Here is a 14,943-nt window from a genome sequence, read left to right as displayed (position 1 = left end):
ACAAACAATAACCTAAATTTGTAAGCAACATATAATCTTGCTCAACCTACTTTCAAATTGCTCTTGGAGAGCGGCACTGTCCTTTACCATCTGGTGGTCATCATAACAGCCAGAGAGATTTCACAAATGAGGCAATATATAACCTCCAAACTACGTAATAGACAGTTAACATGTTGTTGCTCATCAATAATAAAACTGACATCATTTGAAAGGCAAAATAGGTCACCCTAACATCTCAGAAGTTGTTACAGCGGGATCACAGAATTATTACATACAGCACATAATAGGAGGCTCGCAAAGTATGCCCAAATCAACTTGGATTTAGGCTGTGGAGCACTTTCCATTAGAAGAACTAATCTCTAACTAGGACTGGCATCTGTTCTTCCTGCTTTAGACCCTATTACAGAGACAGGCTTCATTTATAGTTGATTGGAACTGCACATTCACAGATGTAAAAACAAAAGGTTCAAAATAAACCTGATGTTTCATTTCCTAAATGGCAATGTATCAAGATATATCAAATAATAATGAAAGGATGGAGAGGGTATATGTAGCTTGTTTAATCTGAACTCCTTTCTGATTTATGATCTATCCATCTGTTTTTTTGTGCAATTTTGTTTGCTACAGTGGATCTCTTACCAAAGCGTTCACCTTTCTTCCACGTTTTGGGAATCGATCCTGGTAGACAATATTGATCGCTATCTCCTGCCTTTCACCAGTCTCTCTATAATAAAAGCTCCGAAAATATTGTGTACATTTAAGATTAATCCATAGTGTCCTAAAGGGGAACAATTTCCTTTTAGCTTGGTAAGTAAAAAGTGTGTAACAGATACAACTGCACTAATTGCCTTTAATTAAGCAGTTGAAAAAAAGGCAGAAGAATTAATCAGCTTTTAGGTCAACATCGACTACTGCTCTTGCAGATATTTTGGCATTTTTGGAAAAAAGACTAACACGATATGATAATTAAATTGACTATTGAGGCAGTTAAAATTTTACTCATGTTTGCCTGTACAACATGACTTTAGCGATAGGATTCTCCATTTATTGCTGTGCATTAATAAACTGCTTTATCCACAGGGGAAATGAGGTTTGCTGCATGGTAGTTGAAAAATATCAAAAGTAACAGCTTTAAATTATTAGCTATTATTTGATTGCATCAACAAAATATCAGAAAGCAAGCAATGCAACACCAAAATAAATTAATATAATTCCTATATTGGAAAATTCACACTCTTCAGCCACTATTTTGATCAAAAAACACTTACCCAGGAGACATTTTTGACTTTAGGTGTTTTAAGCATGGCAACATGCAGAGTCGGGATGACCAACAACAGCCCCACCAGCATGGAAAGCTTGATGGAGATGTCCAACTGTTCCAGTCACCCAAATCTATATAGTTCCCTGGTTTGGTTAATGGAGGTACAGTGGTAGTTAAAATAGATCGCAACACGTCGAGCCATGTCCACTTTTAGAATTGCCGTTAAAATACAGTGGCTGTTCCCAAAATACCATTTAAAATATATAGTCAACAGAACATTCAATGCAATAAATCGTATTATCTTCACCACAGAAAGGCCGGTTCTTCTAACCCACGGTAATTGTCACAAATATGGAGTAGAGATGAGACACATCACATATCTTTGACTTGTCAGAGATGGAGCTGGCGTTAAGATGGACACCAGTGTGCCCAATTACGCACAAGCTTTAATGAAGACTTTGAGACTGTGACTTACGCAAGCATTAGGATATAAATAAATACTGAAAAGGACAGCCACTGGGAAGGACTTGAAGGGCTGTTGCTGGTGTCTTCAGTTTTCTTTGCTGCATCCCATAGCGAAGCTAAACTTCAGAAATATTCAGTGCCTTGATCCATTTGATACGAGCTGTCTGCTCTCAGTTCATTTAATAATGCATGGGAAAAGGCAGTTGAATCCAGATGGTTTTTACCTCACATTACTCACTAGTAGCTGCATGCGTCACATAGTACACCTGGTGTGAACGTGGCCCCACAGCTAAAGCCAAGTAACCTGACAACCAGCAATAATTGTTGAAGGGGAAAGAAAGGAGAGACAATTCACCTAGAAAATTGATTCCAATCGTTCCTGTCCTTCCCGCTCTCTCTCTCCTGCTTTCTTGCTGCTCCTTCCCATCCCTCCCTTTCTATCTCACGTCAATCTAGATTACTTAAGTAGATCCAGGCTAAATTTTACAACTATCAGTACTGATTAGTGTGAGTTGACTGAAGGCAGATTATAGACAAGGGCCTCTGCCTTCTCACTTAACAAGCAGGTCAGTATCATTTGCAAAGTTCTTAGTTCCCCTCACTACAGGGCCCGGATTAATTAATTTTAAATAAACAATAATTGCTGAGTTACAGATTGTTCCTGCAGAAAATACTGCTTTCGGAAAAACTATTACAAACGCAATTTATAAACCAAAATGGATTATTTATGTTCGGTATGACTGTTTAATACGTTAACTATTTACCCATATTTGCAGTTGTTATAATACCTATTCATCCACAGAACCTAGAATATGTTGCGCATACTGTGGAGAATACATGCATATCAGCTCAGAATGTCTTACTTTTAAGTGATGAGGTATCATTTTGGGATGATAAGCTACAGAGCATGTTAAATTGATTGTTTTAGATTGCTAGATTATAAACACATATATATTTACATATAAAACCATAAAATATCACCTTGCTCCAGACTGATCGGTGCACCATTTCTTAGCCTCGAAAGATTCTCTCAGTCTGCGGAGAAATGCCTGGAACATACATTCACAACTAGAGAGTAGTTGTTTCCATGACAACTCTCACCAGATTTCAGTGTTGAAGAATAATTCGAAAGCATTGATGATAGAAGGGCAATGAATTTGCATTTTTCAGTCATTGAGTCATAAGCACTGTTCTCTCGAAATTACTGGAGCCCTGCCACCACTGGAAATGTAAGACTTCCAGCTGCAGGTTTGGCTCAGAGTCTACCCCATCCTAAACCCCAGGGACAGAGTCATTTACATAAGGGGGTGGAAACCTGCATCATCTATGCTGCTTCATGGTAATGCAGGAGCTGGGAATGCAGGAATACCTGTCACAGAGTGAAGAAGGCAGCCCTATTGCAGCTGAACATAGAAGACTTCTTAAAAAAGACCTTTATTGTTCTTTTATTACACCTGGAGAGGCAATGCCACTATGCATAAGATGTATATTTTAATTCCTTCAAATTAAAATACCAAATTCCAGTTCACCAAATTCCTTCATCCCTGTGTTCGCTGACCGGTATTAGTTTCCTGTCCACCAACAGATCAATTTTAATATTCTCATTCTCCTGTTAAAATCATTTGACTCTGCCTTCACAGAGACAGCTCTGCAACCTTCTTCTGAATTTGGGCCTGTTATGCATCATCCACTTCCTTCGTGCCACCATCTGAGGCTATGCCTTCAGCTATCTAGATTGTAAACTCTGAAATTTCCCTCTGTGTCTCCACCTCTGCATCCTTCTTTAACACTCTCCATCAAACCTAACTCTTTTGATCAACATTTTAGTCACCATCTTTGAGGCAATGTCAATTTTCTTATTATTATTTTCCTCTGAAGCTCCTTAGGATATTTTACAACATTAAATAAATTTGATCAATGCAGCAGCAAACCCCCAGGGGAAAGGGTTGAAGACCCAGCTGAAAAACATCTCATCCCGAATTCCAGTTACTTCACCTGAACTGTACTCCAGAATCCAAAAAAGCGAAAGCCTTTAAAAACAACATACGACTAAAAGAGTTTAGGAAGAAGAGTCATATGGACTCGAAATGTTAACTCTGTTTCTCTCTCCACAGATGCTGCCAGACCTGCTGAGTTCTTCCAGTAACTTCTCTTTTTTGTTTCAGGTTTTAACATCTGCAGAGTTTTGCTTTAATACAACTAAACAATAGGTTAGGAACAGGGCCACTAGCTGTTTCAAGACAATTGTATAAATTCAATTCCTCTTCACGACATTCAGCACATCTATCTGTGTTTTTATTCACATTCTGCTATTCAGTTTGTTTTGCTATGAATATTGAATCCTACTGGCCTTGTACATGAAAATAAATTGGTACAAAGAGAGTGCAGCTTGGAAAAATTGGGTGCGATTTAATGGGAAAAAAAGAGGCCCATTTTGGATGCATTTAGTGGGGTGTTTCCTGACGCTTGCAGTGCCAAGAACGACTCTGCTATTAAACAGGACTCTGCTCTTTTTTAGGACCTTGGTGAGGGGGGTCCCACCGAGGCCGTACATTTCCTGCACGAGAGAGCTGGATGGCACCCCGATCCTTCAAACTGTTTATGGGGCATCTTGATAAATCATAAATAGCATGGGAATAGCATGTGTCAAAAGCTTTAGGTTAGACAGTCAGCATAGTCGGCGCAGGCTTGGAGGGTCGAAGGGTCTGTTCCTCTGCTGTGCTTTTCTTTTTTCTTTGTTCTCTGTTCACAAAGCCGAAGATATATTCCAATTCCATGCAGTGCCCATTTGGCTCACCCCAAACTCCAAACTACCAGTGGGAGGGCAGCAGTGGGAAATCATACTGGATTAAACATCATCTAGTGACCACTAAATGAATAGTGCAAGACTTGATATACAACTGTTTATCACGTGAGTAGGTAATGTACTGTATGTAAAGCATTGTACGGTAACTAGGGAGCAACCCAATGTATTAGTCCCAATAAGACATCACGATTAGATTACATCGGTCAGCTTCAAACTGCTACCAAGCAAAGACAAGGGAGTTCAAAACAAACAGTAAAACATGTTGAGGTTGATGTACAAATGTAGAGATGCACTACTCTTCCTACAACTCCCTCTGTGCACACCACCTGCTTCCATTCATCAGGAATCCTGAAACTATTCAGCCAGAACTCCAGGAGGCCCAGTACCTGCCATTCCCATTCTATTTGATATCCATGCTGCCTCTTCAACTTATGGGCACCAGGCAACAAAAATGACTGGCATTTATCTATTGCTTTTAATGCAGTAACATTCACAGTAGCATTGCTGGACTGTGAGATAATGCAGATCAACAAGTGCACGGTGTGATAGGTGAAAGGAGCTCAGTGCAAGTCAGGACCTGGGCAGCAGACCTGAAGTTGAAGCAGAGCTGAAATTATTGAGGTAGAAGAAGGGAGGCGATCTCCAAGCGACACAATAGTACACTTCAAAGTACTTCATTGACTTGAGGGCCAAGGAAGGCACTGTAGAAATGCAACTTTCTTCCTGATTCTTAAAGGTTATTTGGCTCTTCTGTGCTTGCTGGTATCTGTCCAAAAGGCAGGACGTTTATTTTGGCCACCAACAACAGGCCAACCATAAATGACTGCTATCAGTCAGAGGGCAACTCCCTAATGGCTTATGTGCTGCGTGATACTGAGCTGTGCAAACCAGACACGTCTAATGTAATCCATAGCCTGAATTAGCTCTGCAATTCAGAAGAGGGGCTTTGCAATTATTACAGTAATATTGGGCTAGGGACGGGGGCGGGATTCTCTGACCCTGTTGCTGAGTTGGAGAATCGCCACGACCGGCGCGAATTAAGCCACGACGCCACGACGCCACCGACATGGCGCCGGCCAGGGGCCACTCTACGGGGCCCTCCCGGCGGTTCTCCGCCCGGGATGGCCCGACTGGTCATACCAGTCGCCAACGCCGTTCTAACCTGGTCTTACCCAGCGGGACCTCGGCGTGGAAGGGTCTGGGGGCGGCCTGTGGGGAGGGAGGGGGGCCTGAACCCAAGGGGGGCCTCTGCTGCGGCCTGGCCTGCAATCGGGGCCCACCAATTGGCGGGCCGGTCTCTCGGGCTGGGGGCATCCTTTGTTCCACGCCGGCCCCTGTAGCCCTACGCCATTTTGCGTCGGGACCGGCGCAGAGAAGGGAGACACTGCGCAGGCGCCGGAATCACGCCATTACCACCACGCATGCGCGGACCCGCGGCCCACATCTGACGCCAGGATCGACAGCTGGAGCGGCGTGTTGGCCCCCTGTTGGGGCCAGAATTGCTGATCCTGAGGCCATGTTGACGCCATTGAGAAATGTCATGGTGTTTATGACTGCGTCAACACTTAGGGCGCGATTCTCCGCCCCCCACGACGGGTCGGAGAATAGCGGGAGGGCCTTCCCGACATTTTTCCCGACCTCCCGCAATTCTCCCCCCCCCCCCCCCCCCCACGGCCGCCCCACGACACGAATCGTTGCTCGCCGTTTTTTTACGGTGAACAGCGATTCTCCCCTATCTGATGGGCCAAGTTCCCAGGCCTTTGCGGCCGTTTTCACGAACGCAAACACACCTGCTGTCACCGTTCGTGAAAACGGCCGCAAAGTGCCGTTTTGGAGAACCATGGCACCGATTGGCACGGTCGCACCACGGCCGTGCCAAGGGTGGCATGGCCCTGCGATCGGTGGGCACCAATCGCGGGCAGCGGGTCCGAACCCTGCGCACTCTTTGTTCCTCCGCCGCCCCGCTGGATCAGTCTGCGGGGCGGCTGAGGGGCATGACGGCCCGCGCATGCGCGGGTTTCACACATATGCGTGATGACGTCATCCGCGCATGCGCGGGTTGGAGCCGTCCAATCCGCGCATGCGCAGCTTATGTCATCATGTGCGTCAGCCGCCGTTACCCTTGGCGCACGGGCTTAGCGAAGTTCGCTAAGCCTGCGATGCCGAGGTTCACGGGGCCCCGCTGCTAGCCCCGACCAGGAAGCAGAATCGGGTCCCGGGAGGGGGCGCGGAGGCTGCCGTGGAACACGGCCAGTTTCACGGCAGCCTTCACAACTCTCCGCATTTGCGGAGAATCGCGCCCCAGGATCAGAGAATCCCACCTGAGATATTACTGGGCTGGATTCTCCCAAAATGAGACGATGTCCCCACGTTGGTAATAAACGGTGGGGTTTTACTCCCGAAATTCCTATAAAAATGTTGAACGAATTCAATGCCCTGCAGGGGCTAGCAGGAACCCAGAGTGATTCTGGCAGCGTTAGCTGCGGGTACGGGCCCCCGCACTTCCGGTTTCGAGTCCGTGCATGCATACGGCAGCGGCCTCCATCGGCCCCACCGAGCTCCATGGCGAACTCGGACCGTGAAGTCAGACAGAAAAGAAAGACCCCCCGATCAGCCGTGCGCCTGAGCCTGAAACCGCGCAGTTTAATCCTGGCTGCCTATAAGGGCACCCTCGGTATCCGATCCCCCCACCCCCGACCAGGGAGGCTGTGGACGCCAACATCTCGAATGGCAATAGGTGGTTAATTCCACACCGACGGGAACTCGGCCGCTCGGGAGCGGAGGATTGCTTGGCGGGCCTCTGGCAATGGTGTACACCCCGGTCACGCCGATTTTTGGGTCCCTGAGAATCGCCGAACCGGCGCCGGCCTGATTACGGCGTGAAATTGGATTCTCCGCCCCACGCAGCCGCGATTTCGGCGTGGGGCTGCGGAGAATCCAGCCCATTATGTATCATCAGTGCAGGAGCTTTAAAAGAATGAAGAATAATAGATCTTTTGAATACTCCTTGTTAAAATAAAAGCAGGAATGTCAGAGCGAACATTGACTTTGAACAGTGGCTGAATGCTACCCCACAGTCATAATGTGCTGCAGCTGGGCTTAAGAAGGGCCACGTAGGACTTCTGTCCCTCACTGGGGCAGATGTATCACCCCCGGGGTCTGCCAGCCAACTGGACTGGCTGGCAGCACCATCAGCCCTGACAGTACCAAGGGCATTTTAAAGGCCACTGCTGGGACAGCATAAAGGTGGAGAAGGCTCAGGGCTCCTGAAGCTGGTAGGCCTGAGGCCTTGGCCAGTGACTGTTTCAGTTGGTCAGGGAGCGATGTGGGGCTGGTGAAGGGGGTTGGGTTTAAGGTTGGGGATGGTTATGAAGAAGGGAAAGGGTTTGATGTTCGGGGGCACTCTCCCAATTCTTGATGATTGAACCTTGCATCCTTCCTGTACTTTGAAGTTTCCCACCTGGCTCCCCATACCAAGTATTTTATGGCATGGGCAGCGTATTATCAGGATCAATTGGCTTAATTGTTAACAAGCCTAATTGAGCCTTGATTACCTGTTTAAATATGGCGGGTAGTCTACAGATTTTGGCATCTGCCCAACCCCCATATTATGGGGGTGAGTTCAAGGAAGGATGGGACAGTGGTCGAGAGGACATGTCCCTCGGCCAGAAATATGCCCTGTGGGAGCACATAAAAAGCAGCCCAGTATGTACTTCAATAAGGATATATTACCCGCATTTAAAGTTGACACAGTGGCACAGTGGTTAGCACTGCTGCCTCACAGCGTCAGGGACCCGGGCTTGACTCCGGCCTTGGATGACTGACTGTGTGGAGTTTGCACATTCTCCCCATGTCTGCCTGGATTTCTTCCAGGTGCTCCGGTTTCCTCCCAAAATCAAGAGGGCAGCACGGTAGCACAAGTGGATAGCACTGTAGCTTCACAGCGCCTGGGTCCAGGTTCGATTCCCCACTGGGTCACTGTCTGTACAGAGTTTGCACGTTCTCCCCGTGTCTGCGTGGGTTTGTCCGGGTGCTTCGGTTTCCTCCCACAGTCCAAAGACGTGCAGGTAAGGTGGATTGGCTATGATAAATTGCCCTTAGTGACCAAAAAGGTTAGGTGGCGTTATTGGGTTATGGGGATAGGGTGGAAGTGGGTCTGTGCAGACTCGATGGGCCAAATGGCCTCCTTCTGCACTGCATGTTCTATGTTCTATATGCAGATTAGGTGTGGTTAGAGTCAGAGACGTCTGCAGCACAGAAAAGTGTCTGCGGCCCATTGCATCTGCACCGGTCAAAAACAACTACCTAACTATTCTGAACCCATTTTCCAGCACTTGACCCATAGCCTTGTATTGTTTGGCATTGCAAGTGCATATCTAAATACTTAGAACATAGAACATAGAACAGAACAGGCCCTTCGGCCCTCAATGTTGTGCCGAGCCATGATCACCCTACTCAACCCACGTATCCACCCTATACCCGTAACCCAACAACCCCCCCCTTAACCTTACTTTTTATTAGGACACTACGGGCAATTTTAGCATGGCCAATCCACCTAACCCGCACATCTTTGGACTGTGGGAGGAAACCGGAGCACCCGGAGGAAACCCACGCACACAGGGGGAGGACGTGCAGACTCCACACAGACAGTGACCCAGCCGGGAATCGAACCTGGGACCCTGGAGCTGTGAAGCATTTATGCTAACCACCATGCTACCCTGCTGCCCCCTTCTTAAATGTTATGAGTGTCTCTGTCTCCACCACCCCTTCAGGCAGTGAGTTTCAGGCTCCCACTATCCTCTGGGTGAAAAAGATTTTCTTCACATACCCTCTAAGCCTCCTGTCCCTTGCCTTAAATCTATGTCCCTTGGTCATTGATCTCTCCTCATACTTTTATACAGCTCATCATGACCTCCTCAGTTTCCTCTGCTCCAAGGAAAACAATCCCAGTCTATCCAATCTCTCTTCATAGTTAAAACTCATCAGCCCAGTCAACATCCTGGTAAATCTCCTCTGCACACTTTCCAGTGCTACCACGTCTCTTCTATAATGTGGATTCCAGAACTGCATACCATATGGCTTCTTAACCCCTGTATCCACCTGCTCTGCTGCTTCAAGGGACTGGTGCACATGCACACCAAGGTCCCTCTGATCCTCACTACTTCCCAGGGTCCTGCCATTCAACCTCTGTCATGTATTCCCTTGCCTTATTTGTCCTGCCCAAGTGCAGCACCTCACACTTATCCGAATTCCATTTGCCACTGATCAGCCCATCTGACCAGCATGTCAATATCCTCCTGTAATCTAAGGTTATCCTCCTCACTATTTACCACCCCACCAATTTCCATACCATCCGTGAATTTACTGATCAACCCTCCTGCATTCATGTCCCAATCATTTATATAAACCACAAACAGCAAGGGCCCCAACACTGATCCCGGCAGGACCCCACTGGACATAGGCTTCCAGTCAGAAAAATACCCCTCCACCATCACCCTCTGCTTCCTGTCACTCAGTCAATTATGGATCCAATTTGCCAAATTTCCTTGGATCCCATGGGTTCTTACCTTCACATGTGGGATCTTACCAAAAGCCTTATTGAAGCCCAAGTAGACTACGTCAAAAGCATTTCCCTCATCTACACACCTGGTCACCTCTTCGGAGAATTTAATCAAGTTGGTCAGACATGACCTCCCCTTAACAATACCATGCTGACTGTTCATGATTAATCCCTGCCTCTCCAAATGCAGGTTCACTATATCTCTCAGAATTGCTTCCAATAGTTTTCTTACACCGAGGTTAGGCTGATTAACCTACAGCTTCCTGGTTTATCCCTTCCTCCCTTCTTGAAGAATGGTACCACTCTGGCTATCATCAAATCCTCCAGCACTCTTCTATGGGCAGATAGGAATTGAAAATTATTGGCAGCGCCTCTGCTATTTCCGCTCTTGCCTCACTCAACAGCCGAGGGTACATTTCACGTGCCCTGGATATCTATCGACTTTTAAGCCTGTCAGACCACTTAGAACATCCTCTCTGTCTATGTTAATCTCTAATTTTATCGCAGTCCTCACTGATTTCTACACCCATGCCATCCCCCTCATGAATGCACACTGACACAAAGTATTCATTTAGAACCTTCCGACATCCTCTGGTTCCACATACAAATTAACACTGCGGTTCTTAATGGGCCCTACTACTCTTTACCTAGTTATCCTTTTACCCTTAATGTACTTGTAAATTAACTTAGGATTTTCCTTTATTTTACCTGCTGTGTCCGCTTTTTGCTCACCTAATTTGCTTTTTAAGTTCCTTCTTCCACATTCCATACCCCTCTGGATCCTCTGCTATTTTGAGCCCCCGATATCCACCATAAGCCTTCCTTTTTCTTTATATCCAATTCTGCATATCCCTCAATATCCAGGGTTAACTGGATTTGTTGGTCCCACCTTTTTCCTTTATTGGAACATGTAGGCCCTGTACTCTCCCTATTTCATTATTTAATGAGTCCCACTGTTCTGATGCAGAATTACCTAAAAGTGTCTGCACCCAGTCCACTCTGGTCAAATCAAATCTGGGACGGGATTCTCCCCTACCCGGCGGGGTCCCGGCGTGATGGAGTGGCGTGAACCACTCCGTCGGCGGGCCGCCCCAAAGGTGCGGAAACGTCCGCACCTTTGGGGCCAAGACATAACATTGAGGGGCTAGGCCCGCGCTGGTGTGGCTTCCGTCCCGCCGGCTGGCGTGAACGGCCTTTGGCACCACGCCAGCCGGGGCTGAAGGGACTTCACCGGGCGGCGGAAGTCCGCGCATGCGCCGGAGTGTCAGCGGATGCTGACGTCATCCCTGTGCATGCGCAGAGGAAGGGATCACTTCCGCCTCCGCCATGGTGAAGACCATGGCAAAGGCGTAAGGAGAAGAGTGCCCCCACGGCACAGGCCCGCCCGCCGATCGGTGGGCCCCGATTGCGGGCCAGGCTAGCGTGGGGGCACCCCCCAGGGCCAGATCACCCCACGCGCCCCCCCCCCCCCTCCCCCAGGACCCCGGAGCCTGCCCGCGCCGCTTGCTCCCGCCGGTAAGGTAGGTGGTTTGATCCACGCCGGCGGGAGAAACATGACAGCGGCGGGACTTTGGCCCATCGCGGGCTGGAGAATCGCCGGGGGTCGGCACGCCGACCGGCCCGGAGCGATTCCCGCCCCTGCCGAATCTCCGGTGCTGGAGAATTCAGGACATGGCGGGGGCGTGATTGGCGCCGGCCCCCGGCGATTCTCCAACCCGGCGGGGTGTCGGAGAATCCCGCCCCTGATCTTATTAAAATCGACCTTCCCTGAATTTAAATGTTTGATTTGAGGCTATTCCTTGTCCTTTTCCGTAACAATATTGAATCTAATGCAGTTATGATCGCAAAATGCTCCCCCACTGATATTTCAACCATTTGTCCGGGTTCGTTACCTAAAATTAAGTCCAGGACCATGTCCTCTCCTGTCGGACCCTCTACAAACTGGCTTAAAACGTTCTCCGAGACGCATTTTAAGAATTCAGCTCCCTCTAAACCTTTCACACTATGACTACCCCAGTTAATGTTGGGGAACTTGAAATTGGATAAATATCATTATCCAATTACTTGTACACTTCTCTGAAATTTGCCTACATACCTCCTCTTCTATGGGGGCCTATAGAACATACCCAACAAAATGATTTTTTTTTGATTTTTGTTTTTTGATTTTTAAGTTCTACCCATAATGCTTCATTTGAAGAGCCTTCCAAGATGGCACAACTACTTATTGCTGTAATTGACTCCCTGATCAAAAACGCAACACCCTCTCTTCTTTTACCTCCTTCCCTGTCTTGCTTGAAGATCCTGTATCCTGGAATATTGAGTTGTCATCATACCCCATTGTTTTAATTTGAGGGGCGCGATTCTCCGCTCCCCAGGCCGGGTGGGAGAATCGCGTGACGGCCGATCTGGCACCCCCCGCGATTCTCCCATCCCCCCCCAAAATGGCGTGTCGTGTTTTGCGACACGCCGCTCGGAGAATCGCAGGTCGCCGTTTTTCACGGCGACCCGCAATTCTCCGGCCCGTATAGGCCGAGCGGCCTGACGTTCTCGACCTGTTCACGGTGGCGGCAACCACACCTGGTCGCTGCTGGCGTCAACAGTGCGCAAAAGGTAGGTTTGGGGCCTGTGGGGGGGGCGGAGAGGGGATCGAGCACCACGGCCGTGCTTGGGAGGGGACTGGCCCGCGATCGTCGGGTAGCCGTCTCTAAGAGACGTACTCTTTCCCCTCCGCCACCACGTCTTGCGGGGCAGCGGAGGGGAAGACGGCAACCGCGCATGCGCGGGTTGGTGCTGGCCAACCTGCGCATGCGCGGCTGACATCACTTAGGCGCAGCCGGCCACGTCATTCTCGGCGTGCTGCCTTGATGCAAGCGCAAGGCCTGGCGGCCGAGTTCCCCGCAGCGCCGCTCCTAGCCCCCTGGGGGGGGAGATGGAGAATAGGGGGCAAGGAGCGGCCTCTGATGCCGGTGTGAAACACTCTGGGTTTCACGCTGGCGTCGGCCGTTGCGGGGAATTTTGCCCGTGCCCTCCACTCATCTGTCTTGTTTGTCTGGCGAAAAGTTATTGGCAAATAGGGTTAAGGAAAATCCCAAGGCATTTTACACATATATAAAGAGCAATAGGGTAGCCAGGGAAAGGTTGGGCCGCTGAAGGACAGGGGAGGGAATCTTTTGTGAAGTCAGAGGAACTGGGTGAGGTACCAAATGAATATTTTGCATCAGTATTCAACAAAGAGAAGGAATTGGTGGAATTTGAGTCTAGAGAAGGGTGTGTAGATAGCCTGGGTCACTTTGAGATCCAAAAAGACGAGGTGTTGGGCACCTTGAAAAATATTAAGGTAGGATAAGTCCCCAGGGCCTGATGGGATCTACCCCAGAATACTGAAGGAGGCAAGGGATGAAATTGCTGAGGCCGTGACAGAAATCTTTGGATCCTCACTGTCTTCAGATGATGCCCCGGAGGACTGGAGAATAGCCAATGTTGTTCCTTTGTTCAAGATGGGTAGCAAGGATAATCCAGGGAACTACAGGCCGGTGAACCTTACGTCAGTGGTAGGGAAATTACTGGAGACAATTCTTCGAGACAGGATCTACTTCCATTTGGAAACTCTCGTATTAGCGAGAGGTAGCACAGTTTTGTGAATGGGAGGTCGTGTCTCACTAACTTGATAGAGTTTTTAGAGGAGGTCACAAAGATGATTGATGCAGGTAGGACAGTGGATGTTGTCTATATGGACTTCAGTAAGGCCTTTGACAAGGTCCCTCATGGCAGACTGGTACAAAAGGTGAAGACACACGGGATCAGAGGTGAGCTGGCAAGATGGATACAGAACTGGCTAGGTCATAGAAGGCAGAGAGTAGCAATGGAAGGGTGTTTTTCTGATTGGAGGGCTGTGACTAGTGGTGTTCCGCAGGGTTCACTGCTGGGACCTTTGCTGTTCGTAGTATATATAAATGATTTGGAGGAAAATGTAACTGGTCTGATTAGTAAGTTTGCGGATGACACAAAGGTAGATGGAATTGTGGATAGCGATGTGGACTGTCAGAGGATATAGCAGGATGTAGATTGTTTGGAGACTTGGGCGGAGAGATGGCAGATGGAGTTTAATCCGGATTTATGTGAGGTAATGCATTTTGGAAGGTCTAATGCAGGTAGGGAATATACAGTGAATGGTAGAACTCTAAAGAGTATTGACAGTCAGAGAGATCTAGGTGTACAGGTCCATAGGTCACTGAAAGGGGCAACACAGGTGGACAAGGGAGTCATGGAGGCATACGGCATGCTTGCCTTCATTGGCCGGGGCATTGAGTATAAAAATTGGCGAGTCATGTTGCAGCTGTATAGAACCCTAGTTAGGCCACACTTGGAGTATAGTGTTCAATTCTGGTCGCCACACTACCAGAAGGGTGTGGATGCTTTAGAGAGGGTGCAGAAGAGATTTACCTTGATGTTGCCTGGTAGGGAGGACATTAGCTATGAGGAGAGGTTGAATAAACTTGGTTTGTTCTCACTGGAACGTTGGAGGTTGAGGGGCGACTTGATAGAGGTCTGCAAAATTATGAGGGGCACAGAGTGGATAGTCAGAAGCTTTTTCCCAGGGTAGAGAGGTCAATTACTAGGGGGCATAGGTTTAAGGTGCAACGGGCAAGGTTTAGAGGAGATGTACGAGGCAAGTGTTTTTACACAGAGGGTAGTGGGTGCCTGGAACTCGTTGCCGGGGGGAATGGTGGAAGCAGGGATGATAGTGATGTTTAAGGGACATCTTGACAAATACATGAATAGGATGGGAATAAGAACATAAGAACTAGGAGCAGGAGTAGGCCATATGGCCCCTCGAGCCTGCTCCGCCAT

At 48.3% G+C, this 14,943-nt stretch overlaps 1 protein-coding gene across 5 annotated transcripts in view; it reads right to left on the bottom strand.

The window, feature by feature from the left end:
- Positions 1–14,943, bottom strand: part of LOC119966423 (voltage-dependent L-type calcium channel subunit beta-2-like) — a 461,782-nt gene that overhangs the window by 272,729 nt on the left and 174,110 nt on the right. Inside the window, exon 1 of one of the 5 annotated variants that reach the window (XM_038798055.1) lies at positions 2,708–2,949. The exons of 3 other annotated variants lie outside the window; for them this stretch is intronic. In XM_038798055.1, the coding sequence (XP_038653983.1) occupies positions 2,708–2,734 (27 nt within the window). In that variant the 5' untranslated portion in view covers positions 2,735–2,949. Of the gene's footprint in view, positions 1–1,268; positions 2,225–2,707; positions 2,950–14,943 lie in introns of those variants that run through there. One more of the 5 variants, XM_038798049.1, reaches the window with a different exon arrangement.

The sequence above is a fragment of the Scyliorhinus canicula genome, chromosome 5 (assembly GCF_902713615.1).
Source record: "Scyliorhinus canicula chromosome 5, sScyCan1.1, whole genome shotgun sequence".
Classification (NCBI taxonomy): Eukaryota; Metazoa; Chordata; class Chondrichthyes; order Carcharhiniformes; family Scyliorhinidae; genus Scyliorhinus; species Scyliorhinus canicula.
This window is presented reverse-complemented; position numbering and strand designations above follow the sequence as displayed.